General features: G+C 40.1%; 1 protein-coding gene across 9 annotated transcripts in view; it reads right to left on the reverse strand.

Moving 5' to 3' along the window:
• Positions 1-18,095, reverse strand: part of BUD13 (BUD13 spliceosome associated protein) — a 146,174-nt gene extending 128,079 nt beyond the window's left edge. For 3 of the 9 annotated variants that reach the window (XM_086339358.1, XM_086339357.1, XM_086339360.1), the window contains exons 1-9: positions 17,428-18,095; positions 15,451-15,544; positions 13,546-13,630; positions 9,750-10,478; positions 7,832-8,130; positions 5,875-5,980; positions 5,380-5,518; positions 4,878-5,062; positions 4,554-4,635 (exon numbers count right to left, since the gene is read on the reverse strand). In XM_086339358.1, coding sequence (XP_086195484.1) covers positions 4,554-4,635; positions 4,878-5,062; positions 5,380-5,518; positions 5,875-5,980; positions 7,832-8,130; positions 9,750-10,478; positions 13,546-13,630; positions 15,451-15,544; positions 17,428-17,861 — 2,153 coding nt within the window. In that variant the 5' untranslated portion in view covers positions 17,862-18,095. The remainder of the gene's footprint in view (positions 1-4,553; positions 4,636-4,877; positions 5,063-5,379; positions 5,519-5,874; positions 5,981-7,831; positions 8,131-9,749; positions 10,479-13,545; positions 13,631-15,450; positions 15,545-17,427) is intronic. The other 6 variants (XM_086339359.1, XM_086339361.1, XR_015141872.1 and 3 more) reach the window with 5 other exon arrangements.
• Positions 18,096-18,471: the final 376 nt, after the last annotated feature.

An 18,471-nucleotide genomic window follows, 5' to 3' on the forward strand; every position in this document is an offset into this window, starting at 1 on the left:
AAAACACTGACAATATCAAATTCTGGATAGGATATGGAGCAACAGAAATCCCCACCCTTTGCAGTAATGTAAAATGGTACAGCCACTTTAGAAGACAACTGGCAGTGTCTTATAAAAGTGAACATGATCTCAACAAAATAGCAACTGTTGGATATTTACCCAAGTAAACTGAAAACTATACCCACATTAAAAGCCATACACAAATGTTTACTGCAGCTTTATCCACAACGTTAAAAACTGGGAGCAACCAAGATGTCCTTCAGCTGGGGAATAAGCAGACTGTGGTATGCTATACAATGCAATACTACTCAGTGATGACCAAGGAGTGAAGTACTGATTCACTCAAGAACAGTGCAGTTCCATTCAGTCACTCAGTCATGTCCGGCCCTTTGCGACCCCATGAATTGCAGAACGCCAGGCCTCCCTGTCCATCACCAGCTCCCGGAGTAGATGAATCGTATATGCATTTTGCTAAGTGCAAAAAGTCTGACTCAAGCGTTGGTGGTATAGTGTTTAGCACAGCTGCCTTTCAAAAAGTCTGACTCAAAAGGTTACATACTGTATGATTCCATTCATGTAACATTCTGGAAGAGATAAAACTATAGGGATGGAAAACAAGAGCAGAAATTACAAGGGGTTGGTGGAGGAGGAATAAGTAACTAAAAGGTGACTTACACAGGAAATTTTAAAATGATGAAACTATCCCGTATAGTACTAGGGTGGTGGATAAATGACTCTACTCGCTTGTCAAATCCAATAGAACTTACACCAAAAAGAGTAAACACTAATATAAGTAAATTATAAAAGAAAAAAAATTACCCAGGATGTCTGGGGGTGAGGGGACTGATTCCTTATGTCTATACATGAAAGAGCTACACATATATCCATGCTTAGATGGTAAATGAGTTTCTCATTTCCAAATTTCCCAACTTTGAAACTGTTTTATGTGCATCTTGGTATGAGCAAAATGAATAGTGGATGGTGGCCCTTTCTTAATGTTGGGGAGGGAATTTATAGGTAAGGAAAAAAGAAAGGTAATACTTGATTAGAGTCAGTTACATCAGTATGAACTCATATTTATACATGCATATATGTAACATACCTCCAGAGGGACACAGAAACAATTATAGATATGTGTGTATACACACATACAGACTACTATACATGCATTACCAAGCTCTGTTTGCTGAGAGGATCTAGAAGCAGTGACATTCCAGTAATAATAAGCATTCTAGCAATTATATCTTGGTTTGCAAATACCATTCTCCATTAAAAGCTGCCAGGGTTTCTTAGAGAAAAGGCAATTCTTTAGGGCTGGGGCAGAGAAAATACAAAGAAGTAAAAGAACACTCAAAAAGGAAACAGTGAAAGGGACAAAGAAAGGGACACCCAACAGAATTTCCAGTATTCAAGGAATGGAACAAAAAAGATAACATAAGCAACAGAATAAATAACATACCACTAGATTACAGTACAAAGTATAATATAAAATATACATGAGTCCATACTAATATAAATAAATGACTGAACAAATAAATGGGGAGGTGAAACAGATCTTCCTTACAGAAAAAATCTAAATAATACATGGAGATACCCTTCCATAGTTCTTCTGAGTATAAGGTGAACTCAGCAACTCGCTTCCAGAGAAGAGAGTATAAAAGAAAAAGAAGAGTAATTTTAAAGTTGGGAAACCTGGCACTCACTCACTACCTTAACCCAGTGATCCCGGCTAACTTTACTAGTGATATCATGCGGATATCACGTAACCCCTAAAATGACATGATGAGAAGGACATTTCACTACTGTGGAATTCTTTGCAAAAACACATAACGTCCAGGCTAACCATTAGAAAAACATCAAACAAACTCAATTTGAGGAACGTTTCACAAAAATACCTGACAATACCCCCACAAAACTGTTAAGGTTACAAAAAGCAAAAAGACTGAGCAACTGGTCCAGAGCAGAAGAGACTGAGGAGACAGGGCAACTAAGTACAATACAGTATACTGAAATGCAGCCCTGAACAGAAACAGAAAACAGAAGACTGACGAAATCCAAATAAAATCTGGTGCATTAATAATATGCTAATGTTGGTTTCCTAGATTTGACTACTATATCATGGTAATATGGTAACAAAATTAGATAAGGTATGTACAATAACTGTTTGCAAATTTTCTATATATATAAAACTATTCCAAAACAGATAGAATAAAATACTTTTTCAAAACACTACCCCCAAACAACTGCAAAATACACATTATCTTCAAGTGCAAATGGGGTATTCACCGAGGTAAACCATATACTGGGCCATTAAACATGTCTTAACAAATTTAAGAAGATCAAAATATTATAGCATTAACTTCAAAATATTAGAGTATATTCTCTAACCTCGATGGAATTACATTGGAAATCAATAAGATATCTCAATTCAATTCAATTCAATAAGTCGCTTCAGTCGTGTCCGACTCTGTGCGACCCCATAGACGGTAGCCCACCAGGCTCCCCCGTCCCTGGGATTCTCCAGGCAAGAACACTGGAGTGGGTTGCCATTTCCTTCTCCAATGCATGAAAGTGAAAAGAGAAAAGTGAAAGTGAAGTCACTCAGTTGTGTCCAACTCTGTTCGACCCCATAGACAGCAGCCCACCAGGCTCCTCCGTCCATGGGATTTTCCAGGCAAGAGTACTGGAGTGGGGTGCCAAATAAAATATCTAGACTAGTCTAAATGTTTGGAATTCTAAAATACACTTCTAAGTAATTCATGGGTCAAAGAGTAAACCAAAAAGAAAATCAGTATATATTTTGAACAAAATCCAACATACATTCCTGAAAAAAGACCTTCCTTAGCCAACTGGGAATAGAAATTTCTCAACTCAATAAAGGAAATGTATCCCCCCACAAAAACTATAGTTTACACAATTTAATGGTGAAAAGACTGAATTTTTTCCTCCTAAGGTTAGCAATAAGGTAAAAGATGTCTGCTCTGACTACTTCTACTCAACATATGCACTGGAAGTTCTAGCTAGTGTAATCTGGCAAGAAAAAGAAACAAAAGGCATCTGGATTGGAAAGGAAGAAGTAACACTGTCTATATTCACAGAAGACACGATCCTCAAGGTTCAAAATCTGGTAGAAGCTTAAAAAAGCCATTGTATGAAGTGACCTTTGCTTCAAGGAAAGTGGCTGATATAATATCGGGTTGTTGCTAATGACCAAATTGGAGCTTTCGAGCATAAATTAGAATTTTTTAAAACTTTAGCTTTGGTAATATGGTAACAAACTACCACAGACTCCTTTAGCTTCAATTTATTTAAAGATATTCTGTGATGAGATCGAAGTTAATGTTAGTATATAATCATTATCTGATATTGTACATGAAATATATCAACATTTGAAAGGCCTGAAAAAAAAAAAAAAAACAATCAACAGCAGATGATGCTATAAAGTCACATATGAGTAAAAGCAGAAGTAAAAGTAGAAAGTAGAAAAAAGACCAATAAATTTTAATCTAACAGAATGAAAAGATTTTTGATTTGGTTTCTGATTCCATATTATAAGTAATCTTTAAGAAACTTATCGAGTTTTTGTGGAGTATTTAAAAAAACTCTAATACACCTTCCTTTCCTAACTACCTGTGTATAAAGTTGAATTTTCTTCCTATATTTCAACTAAACATAGTGCAGCAGACTGAATCCCAATGTATCCTATTAGCCCAGACATGAATGAGAGCTGAGAGCTGCAAAAATGCAAATCAAAGCTATTCGTCTCACATTTTCATTCAGAAAATAGTTTTTTTTAAAGCATGGTAACTATGCTATTGTAATGGCTTTTTAAAAAGACTAAATACTTTTAAAACTACTTAATTTCTAATATGGTAAATATTAATAGACATAACCCACATAAAACTTCCTGGAGTCCTAAATAATCTTTAAGAGTATAATGGGGTCTTGAGATTACAAAGTTTGAGAGTCACTATGCTACGTGATAGAACAATGTCCTTCAGCAGGCAAGAGATGGAATCTAACAGGAAGTAGAGGCACTGACTGCAGACAGGGGCCTGTACAATTCACCCATGATAGCATACAGAAAGTTAAGTGTGTGTGGGTACAGACGTGGGTGGGTGAACAGGTAAGGTGGTAGGGGTCAGTGTGACATTACAAGTGACTCACTCCTAAGGCAGTGAAGAAAAGGTTCAAAGGCTACATTTTAAAGACACAATATACAGAAGGCTACAGACTAGCACCCATCACTCAATCCCCTCTAAACCTTAAGAGAATATCACCAGAAGTGGCCAACATCAAAAAAAAGGTATCTATCTGGACCACCTCGGTTATCTACCCAGAGTTTTAAAAAGCTTTGAAAAGGAAAAGAGGAGAAAGAGGAGTGTTATGAGCATGGGAAATGGGATTTGAGAAACAAAAGCAAGTACACTGCATGTTACTAACCTTGTGATTAGAGCAGAGAATGAGGCAGAGTGTAATGATTTGAGAACAGTCAGGGAAGGTTAGGGTTACAAGGAAGAGAAAACAAAACTGTAGGAAATACTCAGGCTTACCTGTCCACTCCATCCCAGCGATACCCTGGCCAGATATTGAATCTGTTGGGAGGGGGTGCAGGGCCACTGTAGCGAGGTCTCACTAAAGATAGGAGAGAGAGAAAAGTTAGTTACCTATGTAATTTAATTCAGAGCTGAATGGCAGTGAGGAAAAAAAAATTTTATACAGAAATCTCTGATCAAGTTCAACTTAAATTCCCAAATACAAAGAATCTGAAATTATACAGGAACGCCTTCTTTGCACATATTTATGAATCATCATTCTAATGATCCTCTCTCTTCACATACATCAGCTCTATCTCTGATGATTCCCAGAAGGCTCACCTTTCTTATTCTTGTTCTCCTTGGCCTTATTCTTCTTGATAAAGTTGGCCATGGGGTCCCCCTCTCTTTCCTGTTCTCTCAGCATCCGATCCAAATCTTCATCATCAATATAGCGGGCCAGAGGCTTCTGCATTTCCTTCATTGCATCCTCCACATTTTGTTGCTGCTGCCGGGTCTGGGCAAGCCTGGACAAGAAGAACCAGGAGAGTCTGCTATCCTGTGTAACACCTCCACTCTTACACTGAGATGGACCATACTGCTACACGTGGAGAGCCTCCTCTTCCTAGCAGTCCAGGGCAAACACTGAAAAACGTGAAATTCCCAGAATACCAACCAGAAGTGTGAAATACGTCAGTATTGTAGGAAGCAAACTGAGCACAATGAAGTTCCCATTCCTGAAAATAGCTTTAAAGGCAGAACAATGAACTAATTGGTCAGGAGAGCAGAGAAATTGCTTCCTCCAGTAACTGCAGTCTTGTGTTCCTTTCAGTGGCTCTCTTACCCTTTGCCCCACTGAGCATACAGCTCCTCTCTCTTTGAGTCCTTCTCTGCTTTTCGCCTCTGCTCTAAACGTTCCAGTTTCAAATTCCTCTTACGACCAGACTTATCCCGAAATACAGTTTCGGCATGTTGGAATTCAGCTGCAAAGGAAAAGTACACTTTTAAAGATAAACGAAAAGGTGTCAAAATCAGAAACAACATTCTAACAGCTGAAGTCAACCAGTTAGTGCTCTGATGCAGGATAAGAACTTTCACAGCCAGACAACAAGTAGTCCTTACCAATATCTAAGTGCATATTGGTGATGACTCTGAAAATTAACATTTTTTAAGAAGGAAAAGATCCACTTGTAGCCAATGAGAAGTTAAAGCAGAAAACCGGATTTGAAACTTGATAGCAATTAAAAATTTTAAATATCAGGTAAATTAGCTATATTTTTTTTAAAAAAAGTAAAAGCGACATAAGCCTCAACTGGTCTCTGCACTTCCACATTTTTACCTTCAAATGCCATGGTCTCTTGGTCCCGTTTCTTGAGCTCCTGCTGCTCTCGCTGTATGTCAGTTAACACCAACCCAGTTTTAGCCCCAGAATACATGTGTGCAGCCTATGCAATGGAAAAGGGAGCATCCAACATTAATGAGACAATGTGGCAATGGGCTTCATGGGTGTACAGTTATGTCTGAGGATCAGCAATTACCAAACCAAAAACGCTACCTTATATTCTCATTATCAACCACAGGATTGGCAAAATAGAAGAAATAAAACTGAATTTCATGGAAAATTAATAGTACTGCTAAGTTTAAGAGCAAACAGAAACACAAACCAACAATTTACTAAAGGGAAGGCTGAAAAAAGTGAAAGTTTTAGTCGTTCAGTTGTGTCCAACTCTTTGTGACCCCATGGACTGTAGCCTGCCTGGTTCCTCTGTCCATGGAATTCTCCAGGCAAGAATACTGGTGTGGGTAGCCATTCCCTTCTCCAGGGAATCTTCCCCACTCAGGGATCAAACCCAGATCTCCTACACTGCAGGCAGATTCTTTACCATCTGAACCAAAGGGCAGGCTAAGCATCTGTATTTCTGACTTTTTAGCATATAAACTGCATCCATGAAGACTCTCAGGTCACCTGATCAGAAACCTCTATCAAGCTCTGAGCCCTTCAGTAGAGCTGAATATTTCAGCTGAATCAACACTGATAAAATATTCCATTTAAATCACAAAGTCAAGCAAACCTATCAATTTCAAACCTGAAATTGTGGCTATATTTCAGGATAATGACAAGATATGACCAAATCCAAACTTTTTACTAAAACCCACCCTGTATCAAAATAACAAACCACCCCGCAATCAATGTATATAAATTTTTATATCCTAATATCCTTAAGCAATGTGCTAGGTACTTCCCTGGAAGTCCAGTGGTTTTCAATCCTTGGTTCGGGAACTGAATAAAGATCCTGCATACCATGTGACATGGTCAAAAAAAAAGCAATGTGCTAAATCTGGTTAATATTAAATTGTCCATGGACTAAGCAGATACATAAAAATGTCACTGGGTCCAGCTGAAACACTGACCTCACTGCGCTCCCCACATTCTGGGGTTAGGGACTGCCTGTTCCACCCTACCAGGACCACATGGACTACAGAGACTTACCTGAAAAGTCTGTGTTGGAGGTAACATGCACATCACAGGCTCTTTCTTAACCAACTCACTGGAATAACATTTCTTTTTTTTTCTCTTTTTCTGTTTTTGGAATAACATTTCTGTACTAGTAGAGGTATTCTTTACAACACAATTACTTGGGGTTCATGTGGATTTTGTTAATTCAGCCTTCATCACAGATTTAAAATAATACAAAACACTTTTCCCAGGCGATATGATTTTTAAAGTCGTTTTATATTTTAAATGCCTCTCTTTAAGCTCTGGATACAGAGACCTACAGTCCAAATGGCTTACACTAAATGCTTACTTTGTCCCAGGCCCTGGGCTAAGAGTTTTACTTACACTACCGCATTTAATTCTCAAAAGAACCTGAAGTATGTACTACTATCATCTACATTTTAAAGATGAAGAAACTGAGGCTTAGAGATATTATGTATCTTGCTCAAATCTCACATAAAAAGTAGAATTCCATGTGTGATCTGTTTGACACGAAGTTCGTGCTCCTAACTCCACTCTCTGAACTACATTCTCAGTTTGTTCATAAGAAATAGGAAGTTTTGTTTAAACTATTAAAATGAGATTTGTGGAACTGAGAGAACATAAAGGCAGATGCTATTTAGGAAATCTGCTACTTGCAAGTTCCCCTGGGTTGAGTTAGATAGTCTTGCCTTCAGAGAGAAGAAAAGAGCTCTAGAGGTCCTGTGAGCTAGATTTCTCTGGCTTGGATCTCTGAGACCTGTACAGAGCTAGAAGATGAGTTACTCTAAACTAAGACATGGCTCCTGAAAGTTCTTACCTTCTTTCCCAGAGGCTGACTCCTTCGAGGTGGAGACAGATCAGAATCAGAAGATTTGGCCCTCTGCTTTCTCCTTGGTGGAGAGAGGTCAGAATCAGAGCTCCGATGCCTAGGTCTATTCCGCGGAGGTGACAGATCGGAATCGGAATCCTGGGGCCCTGAACTCTGTTTGTGCCGTGGAGGAGAAAGATCTGAATCAGAGGTTTTCCTACTGTCACCTGGGTAGGAAGAAGAGTCCAATGTGTGATGTTTCCTGGGTGGAGAGCCTGTGTGATGTTTCCTATGGGTGGGGGAAGAGCCTAGAATTGAAGAGTAAAGATTTTAATCCCCTTGGCAAAATCTAAAAAAGAATGTACCAGGCAAATGTTCAACATTCATTTAGTCCTCTTGTGAGGAACTATCACTAACCTAAACATAAGTATAAATGACAAGGGAGAAGAGCAAAGTCAGAGATAACTTTTAAAACCAATGGGTGGGGTTCTATTCCCAAGTTACTAGTTACTGTGACTAGCACAAGACATCTCACCATCCTCATCTGTGCCATATTTATCCACACATAGAGTGGCCAAAACAAACTGAACTCGGGGCTCAGTGGCGTTGTTAGTCGCTCAATCGTATCTGACTCTTTGCAACCCTATGGACTGTGGTCCTCCAGGCTCCTCTTCCATAGAATTTTCCAGGCAAGAATACTGGAGTGGGTTGCCATTCTCTTTTCCAAGGGATCGTCCTGATCCAGGGATTGAACCTAGGTATTCCACATTGCAGGCAGATTCTTTCACTATCTGAGCCACCCAGGAAGCCCTAGCAAGTTAAGATGACCTAGAATATATTCTGGGTTTCCCTGGTGGCTCAGATGGTAAAGAATCTGCCCAAATGCAAGAGACCCAGGTTTGATCCCTGGGTCAGGAAGATCCCCTGGAGGAGGAAATGGCAACTCACTCCAGTATTCTTCTGGAGAATTCATGGACAGAGGAGCCTGGTGGACTACAGTCAGAAAGAGTCAAACACAAGTGAGTGACTAACACACACACAGAGAATATATTCTGATGTCTTTTGACTAAAACATAACAATGTATTTGAATTAAAAATTAAAGCAGTACCTAGGGACAAAAGATGGAGCAAACAAATTTCATCACACAGGTGAGCTGTAGACACAGGCATCACAAATCACCTCCCCCAAAGGCAATCCGCAATATGTATCAACAGTCCTATAAGCAAAGAACCCCCCTGAGCCAGTAAATAAATTTCTACTTTGTTCCCTAGGAAACGTATCTAGAAGCACTTCAACTCCCAGGAAGTCTATCTAGAAATAGATACAAAAATAATCCAGAACAGAGCAACTGTTTATGTATAAGGATGTTCATTATAGAATTACAGAGGAAAAGGTTTAGAAATAACCTAAAATATGCAATATTAGGGGAATGGTTAATGGAACACCAACAAAAATTATATTAACAAAGAGATATTTTATGACTCAGGAAAGATAATGCTAAGTGAAAAAAGCAAGCAAGATTACACATGCAATATTTACTTACTGCCTAGACATGTCTCAACTACATCAAAAATGATTAGAAAAAAAGACTAAAAGAATATTGGCTACAAGAAAGAGACTGCCTCTGACTGGACAGAATTTTGTGTGATCTTTTTCTACATTTCTATACATTCCAAAGTTTCTGCAACAAACATGTAGTATTTTCATGAGGTGGGGAGAATGAACAAAAAATATATATAAAAACTTCTACCCTACTACTGTTAATTTTTAACTCTCCTCAGCCCAACCTCTCACTATTTCCCTCCAGTTTTTAAAACTCCAAAGCTCCATTCTCATTTCTAAAGACCATAAATACCTAGCAAAGCAACTAAAAGAATCAAAAGAAAGCACTCTGGGAACAGGTCCCTCTCACGGACAAATGCTCACCTTTAGAATCATGCTGCTTATTTCCAACATGGGATGTTGCTTGTTTTTTTCGTGAAGGAGAGAGGTCTGAGTCATACTCATATTTGCTATTCTTTGGGAGTGATGGATGATAAGGTCCTGGCCCCTTGCAATGTGGAGAAGTTTTGCTAGAGCTTTCTGGGGCTTCACTGCTTTTGGTTCTGGGCAGTGAGTGAGGAACATTAGCAGCCAAGTCACTGGAATTATGATGGGCTTTCCTGAGCTGTGATCTATCCATAGAGTCAAGAGTCCTTCCAGGTTGAGCTGTGTCAGGGGAGCAGTTACGGGCCCTTCTGGCAGGAGAGAGATCTGAGGAACTGTGGTAGGTCCTCCTAGGAGGAGATGAATCTGGGGTGTCATGACGGGTCCTCCTAGGAGGAGATGGATCTGGGGTATCATGACGAACCTTCCTAGGAGGAGCAGAATCCAGAGTGTCATGACGAATCTTCCTAGGAGGAGATGAATCCGGGGTGTCATGACGGGCCTTCCTAGGAGGAGATGAATCAGGGGTGTCATGACAAACCTTCCTAGGAGGAGATGGATCTGGAGTGTCATGACGAACCCTTCGAGGAGGAGATGGATCTGGAGTGTCATGACGAACCCTTCTAGGAGAAGACGGATCCGGGGTGTCGTGACGAACCTTCCTAGGAGGAGATGAATCTGGGGTGTCATGACAGAACTGTCTGTGTGAGGGTATATCTTCACTGTGGCCTAAACACAAATAGCAAAGAATCAGATTCCCACAAATGCTCTGTCATCCCTTTAACCAAAGTTTCAAAAAACACCCCAACAGGATACATCTCAAAACTACTAAGAAAGCCCAAAAGGTATGCACAGCTACTTCAGGGCAGTAAAGTAGCACTCATGAATATCCTAAGAAAAACCGCTCATATTTGCCTAACAGGTCATAAATTTGCAAGGTACTTTAAATGTAGTTTTCATGTTGTATCTTGTTAGGTAAGCAGGGCAGGTATCCTTGTTTTACAGACATGAAAACAGAGACCCTAAGAAGCTAAGTGGTTTCCTACCTAGGGGTCACTGCTACTAAAATGAAAAGACAGGCTAGAACCCCAACCTTCTAATCCCAATCCAAAGCTCTTCCCCAAACCTTATTTGTATAGAATTCTCCACGAGAAGCTCCCACTGATATCTAACTTAGGCAATTCAGCTTGCACCCACTCTTCTCTCAAAAGGCAAACTGAATAATTCCATGCCACATCAAAATGAAATCCTGTGAGCTATTTAATCCATGCCATTGTGCTCCTTATTAAAAGCAGCAAAAGCACCAGAAAGAAAGAAGGATCAGCACTTTACTGATCACCTGCTACATGCCCATGTCTATACAGATTATTTCATTTAATTCACACAAGCAGCTTAGGAGATAAATATTGTTCTCCTTTTATTATAAAGAAGCTGATACTCAGAAAATCTAAGTAATTTGCCAAAATAATACTGTTAGTAAGTTGTGAAATGAATATCCAAACCCAGATCTGTCTGACTCCAGAGTCCACAAACAATCTTTAAAATGGAAACAGTTTGAGACTTTTGATATTCAAAGACATAACAGAATGAAACATTTATAGCAAATCCAGAGAGTAACAAAATCCAGTTTCTCTTCTCCTTCTATCTCTTATCACTGAGCTCCCTAAGCAAATATAAACAACTAAAAGTTGGGTGGGATTCAATGAATATTTGTTAATGGGTGAATTAAACAAGTCACCTCCTTTACTTTGGAGAATAGGCTCCTCTGACCAGAATCCACCCCTCAAAGAAAAGTAATGATATATGTAGGGTGTATACACGCGAGTTAAGTTGTTTCAGTCATGTCCGACTCTTTGCAACCTTATGGATAGCAGCCCACCAGGCTCCTCTGTCCATGGGATTCTCCAGGCAAGAATACTGGAGTGGATTGCCATGCCCTCCTCCAGGGGATCTTTCTTCCTGACCCAGGGATCGAACCTGCATCTCTTCTGTTTCCTGCATGGCACGAGGGTTCTTTACCACTTGCATCACCTGCGAAGTACCTGACAGTAAATCTAATCCACATGGTTGATAAATCCCATAATATTTATAAAAAGCTGGAGGTATAACCCTCCCAGACTTCAGACTATACTACAAAGCTATAATAATCAAACAGCATGGTCCTGGCACAAAAAGAGGAATATAGATCAATGGGACAGAATAGAGAGCCAGAGATAAACCCATATACCTATGGTCCATTAATCTATGACAAAAGAGGCAAGAATATATAATGGAGAAAAGACAGCCTCTTCAATAGGTGGTGCTGAGAAAACTGGACATGCACGCAGAACAATAAAATTAAAACATTCCCTCACACTATATATAAAAATAAACTCAAATGGTTCAAAAACCTAAATATAAGCCCTAAAACTACAAAACTAGTAAGGTTAAATATAGGTGGAACATTCTTTGACATAAATCATAACAGTATTTTCTTGGCTCAGTTTCCTTAGGCAAAAGAAATAAAAGCACAAATAAACAAATGGGACCTAATTACACTAAAAGCTTTTGCACAGCAAAGGAAACTATCAACAAAATAAAAGACAAGCTTATGGAATGGGAGGAAATATCTGCAAATGAAGCAACCAACAAAAAATAAAACCCAACCCAATCAAAAAATGGGCAGAAGACTTAAACAGACATAATTCCAAAGAAGACATACATATGGCTAACAGGCACAGGAAAAGATGCTCAACATTGCTAATTATTAAAGAAATATAAATCAAAACCACAATGAGGTATCACCTCACACCTGTCAGAATGGTTATCATCAAAAAGTCTAACAAGGGAATTTGCTGGTGGTCCAATGGTTAGGACTCTGCACTTCCACTGCAGGAGGGCATGGGGCTGGTCCCTGGTCAGGGAACTAAGATTCTGCAAGTCATGCAGCATGACCAAAAAAAGGAATGCAACATATTATTTAAAACAAAAAAGTATACTAATAAATGTTGGAGAGGATATGGAAAAAAGGGAACCCAAGTGTAAACTGGTGTAGTCACTATGGAAAACAGTATGGAGGTTCCTTGAAAAACCAGAACAGAACTACCATGGGATGCAGCAATTCCACTCCTGGGTATATATCCGGGAAAAATAAAAACACTAATTTAAAAAGATATATGCATCCCAATGTTTACGGCAGCACTATTTCTATAGCCAAGACATGGAAACAACTCAAGTGCCCAGCAAGACACAATTTTTGGTTTAAGAAGTTGTGGGATACACACACACACACGAATATTATTCAGCCGTGAAAAAGAGTGAGATATTGCCATTTGTAGCAACATGGATGGACCTAGAGAATATTATACTAAGCGAAGTCAGACAGAAAGATAAATATTATATGACAGAACTTACATGTAGAAACTAAAAAATAACACAAATTATAACACATATACGGAACAGAAATAACACATATACAGAAAAGAAACACAGACACAGAAAACACACTTATGATTACCAAAGGGGAAGGGGGAAGGAATAACTTAGGAGTATGGGATTAACATATACAAACCACTATACATAAAATAGATAAGCCATGAGGAATTACTGTACAGGCCAGGGAACTATATTCAATATCCCAGAATAACTTAAATGAAAAATTATCTAAAAATACATATATACACATAACTGACTTTGCCACATACCTAGAACACAATACTGTAAATCAATGATACTTCAATTTTAGAAAAAAGAAAAAAAAGATAAAAGTCTTCCCCTATTAATGAGAAATTCAGATTTATCTGTTACTGGAACTCACTCCCCAGAAGCTTCCATTTAGCACTGGAACGAAAGGCTTCCATCTGCTTTACCTCTTCTGGCCGCTCATCCACAAACTCAGCCACCTGTGGAAGTGAGAACAACATTTTAAGGAAATCCACAGGATCCAGCCAAGTAGCAGTGCTATCTGAAGAACCTGAAGCTATGACTATTCCACTCCTAACAATACATGGCTCACAAAGACCCAAAACAGCCCTGAAGAAACAGACAGTGGTCCTCAGTTACATGTGCTCCATAAACATGTGAATGTCACTGAATGGTTTAATTATAGATCTTTCTCTGACTCATTAATTTCCCTCCAGATGTTCATTTCTTTTATTACAAACCTTTTTATTAACCCACCTGGTATAACAGCTGCCACTCAAAGCTAAAAGCTAAACTCCTTTTACCTGTTTACCACTCCATTCAGGGTAAAAACACAGGCAGGGTTCCTGTCACACTTACCATTCATTAAAGAATTTGGACTCCTTATGAAAGCTTTACTGTAGATCACAATGATAGTTTTTCTAGGATCCCACCAAAAGAAGTCATTAAAATGTACAAAGACTCATAGAATCTTTAAGGGATAAGACCATATTTCCTATCACCCAAATTCCCAAATAAATCTCGAATCTTCCCTACAGTATCCTTGACAAATGATCACTTATGTAGTCCCTCCTGACAGAACCAATTCACTGACAGGGAACTCATGTTACAAGGCGGTCCGCTGCATTTGGGGGTTAGAAAGTTCTTAGTTGTATTGGACCCGCATCTACCTTCCTGTAACTTCTTTCTGTCGACCCAAGTTCTGACCTCTGATGCAAATGATCCTCTTTCCACATGACAGACCTGCAACTATGAGCAAAGCACTGCTTTGTGCATTACTTATATTATCTCACTCCATCTTCACAAAAGCCCTGCAAAGAAAGGCTCCATATTACTAAGAGCAAATTATGGCTCAGAGACGTAACTATCTCCTTTCCACTTTGTTTCTCAGCAATTCTAAGCAAAAGTCCTATGGCCATACCAATGCTAACTTATTTACCTATGCTTTTGACCACCTAGCTCTTACTTATCCTTCAAAACTCAATTCAGATATCTCCATCCTTCAAGCAATCTCCCATTTTCATGGGCTAAAAAATGTGCCCATTGGGTTCCAAGAGCATTTGGCATGCATGTGAGGGGCTTCCCCGTTGGCACAGCTGGTAAAGAATCCACCTGCAATGCAAGTGATGCAGGAGACACAGTTCAATCTCCAGGAGGATCCCTGGAGAAGGAAATGGAAACCCACTCCAGTATTCTTGCCTGGGAAATCCAGGGACAGAGAAGCCTGGCAGGCTACAATCCATGAGGTCACAAAAGAGTCAGACACAACTTAGCGACTAAACAACAATAACGTATGTGAACTATATCTCCGACATTCACCATACTGCTGAAATTATTTGAATTCAGTCTCCCATTCTAAGGGTATGACCTCTAAAGTATAAATACTATACTCTATTAATCTACATATCTGCTATACCTAGGCAAACGTATACAATTTTAAAGCTTAGTTGAATCAGTAAATAAAAGAAGTAAATAACATTTCCTTTCATTGAAACTGAACAGTGTTTTTAAGGTAAGTTGCAACAAATTGAACCATGGCTAATTCTAATCACGACTCTTTATCACTGACACTGAGGAATCCTGTCTCTCTGTCATCAGTTCCCACTTCTAGGCAGATGGAGCCCTCCATATACAAAGACTGTATATAGGCATCATCAAAGAAAACTATTTTAAAATAGCTCCTGGAAAATGTCACTTCTTCTCTGACCTCAACTTTCCTCCTTACTATCTACGCTGCATTGGGAGTCGAGATTCAGAGGCTTGCATTTCAAAGTCCTCAGAGCCGCAAAAAGATACACACCACAGGCAAATCTCCATCATCTTCCTCTTCCTCCTTTTCTGCTTTAGTGGTTGAGATAGATGTCCAGCTCACGTCATCATCCACAATTCGCATTCTAAAGATGAAAAACAAAAGACCAAAAAAAGAAGAATCATTCTTGGATAACAGCCTACAAACATTCATCTCTGGTTTTAGGCTAAAGTTCAAAATCCTATAAGATCCTATGGTCCATTCTTTGCCAATATGGCCAATTTCATCTCGCACCACTGTCTCCTCAATTCACTACTCACTAGTCATCTTCTGATGCCTAGAATGAGCCAAATTCCTTTCCATATCAGTTTCACATATTTAGTTCCTTCCCTCTGCCTAACCTACTCTTCTTATTCTTTAGTGGGAAACTCTTTGTCATTCTTAAAAGCCGAGCATATATATAAATTCCTTGAGCAGACCTTACAACACTACTCCCCTTACCTCTCCCAACTAAGAATCCGTTACACATTCTTGGAAATAAATCAACTAGTTGCATAATTAGTTGTTTAAAGACTGTATCCCCATTAAACTATAAGCTCCATCAAAGTAGGGACAGTGATATCTCATTCACAGTGATATCCTCACTGTGATAGACGAAGTACCCAATAAATATTTGTTACATGGATCAACTATGGATGAGTCCAAAGAATAATGACTGCCATGATGTAAACCGTTATTATTAACAGTTATCATTTGAAAAGCCAGATGACTAATCACAACAACCATTTAATGTAAGTGATATAATTCAATATTACTCTGACTTTAAAGATGAAAAAACTGAGGCTGAGAGAGATGAAATACCTTGTCCAAGGCCACACAACTCATGAAGTGGCACAGATAGGACTGAAAGACTGATCAATGTTACTTCAAAGCTCAAGACAATGTCACTACAAGGCACTGCCTCCAGGAAATCCACACAAGTCAGAGGGATCAGAAGACAGCAAGAATAACACAACAACCAAAGAGTTAACTAACTAAACCGGTTAGTTCTTTGGAACTATTTGACTTTACAGGGTATATTAGTTTCTTAGAGCTGCCTAACAAAGGACCACAAACCGAGTGGCTTAAAACAACAGAAATGTATTCCCTCACAGTTCTGGAGACTTCAAGTCTGAAATCAAGGTGTGTGCAAGGCAATGTCCACCAAGAAAGGCTCCAGGGTAAGATCTTTCCTTGACTCTTCCAACTTCTGGTAGCCTCTGTCAGCTGCATAAATCCAGTCCAGCCTCAGCCTCCCATCTTCACCTGGGAAGTTTTCCCTCTAAGCCTGTTTCTGTATCCAAATTTCTCTTTTCTTAAAAGGACACCAGTTTATACTGGACAGCTTAACTAATTATATCTGCAAAGACTCTACTTCTAAATAGTGTCACATGCTAAGGTTCTGGTTTGGAGAAGAGGGACAGTACTCAACCCAGTACACTAGGGCACGTAAGTTTTCTCGTTTGAAAAGTGGAGATAGCAAAAATATCTACTTCTTAACACTGTTATGACTCTTAAATAAAATCATGTCTAAAGTACTTACAATGTTATCAGGCACTGACAAGAACGGTATAAACGTTAGTTGTTATTGGTAGTAGCAAGAGTAACAGGAAGTGAGCATAGGTCGCGACCCGAGTCCTTGGCTTAGGAGAACCCGCACGGGCAGGTTCTGGGCCGCTAATATACCAGCACAGAGCCTTTGAATTCGTTTCACGTTTATTCTCAGGATACAATATTCACTCTCTGCGGGAGAACGGGATGCCACAAAGGCGGGAAAAGACTAATACAAGTTACAACCCGGCCTGAACACACTGGAGATACTGCCCAGGGGCGCGAGCAGCGGCCTGAGAGGGCTCTGAGCGCAGGCAGGGTCAGGGTCAGGGGCGCGGGGCCGCCGGCGAGGAGCCCAGCAAGAGCCGGGCCGAGGGCGGCGCGGGAAGGTGAGGGGCGGCGGGCCGCGCGGACCCCACCCTGCCAGGGCCAACTCACCCCTTGCCGCCGGCCCCGCTAGGCTTCGGCCGCTTTTTGCGACGCTTGCGGCCGGACTCAGGGCCCCCGTCGACGCCGCCATCTGCCCCAGACAAGTATCGCTTCAGGTACTCGGCCTTGGAGAGCGGTGGAGCTGCCGCCATGGCAGCGGAGGGAAACGGGTCAGGGCTGGGGACAAAATTGTTGAACGCGAAACGGAACAGCAGCGAGCTGCGAGGGGGCGGGGCCAGGACCGGAAGTGACGGTGTGTTTGGAAGTGCTGGGCAGACATGTGCGAGTCTCAGAATCTTGGAGGACTGAAGAACAAACACGCACGCTTCCGGGGCCCACTCTACATCCCCTCTGACCCGGCAATTGCGTTTCTTCTCTTCGTCCTTCCATCTGCTCAAACAACTGTGCAGCAAGGGCTGTTGTGGTCGCGAGGATACATCCATGACTCCAACAAGACTTATGACCCCAGCAGCTTCAGAAGCACCAGAGTAGTTAACGAACGTGGGCTCTGGAGTTGCAGCCCATCTACGTTTGAGTTCTGGCTCAATAACTTGCTAACTGTGAGAGGCCTGGGGCAAGTTGCTTAACAAAATGGGGATAATAATGACACGGAACTCAATGATTAGGTGGACTAAGATAATATTACTATGCAAAATGCTTCAAACAACAACTGGCACATTGTTTTTAAGTAATTTTTATTAATATGTTTAGGAGGAGAGGAATCTGTTTTAAGGGGCTTTCAAGAGACGAATTCAGGATTCCAAACCCAGTATAATTATGATGAAAAATATGGTAGTTTCTAACCTATGTAACTTACCCGCATTTGATACCGGTTGTCCCCAGATTTTGTGCAAACTCTTCCCAATGAAAAGAACCTAGATCTATTGATGTTTTCAGCATGGCAAGAGAGAAGCTAGAGACAGAGTCAGACACAACTGAAGCGACTTAGCAGCAGCAGCAGCAGCAGCAGCAAAGAGAATGAATTCTAACACACAAGTTTGGAAAGATTTTTCTTCTTGAGGTTTTAAGAGCTGTATTTGAATTATCTCATTT

The sequence above is a fragment of the Bos grunniens genome, chromosome 15 (assembly GCF_055505025.1).
Source record: "Bos grunniens cultivar Pamir isolate PY7600 chromosome 15, Bosgru_T2T1.0, whole genome shotgun sequence".
NCBI classification, from domain to species: Eukaryota; Metazoa; Chordata; class Mammalia; order Artiodactyla; family Bovidae; genus Bos; species Bos grunniens.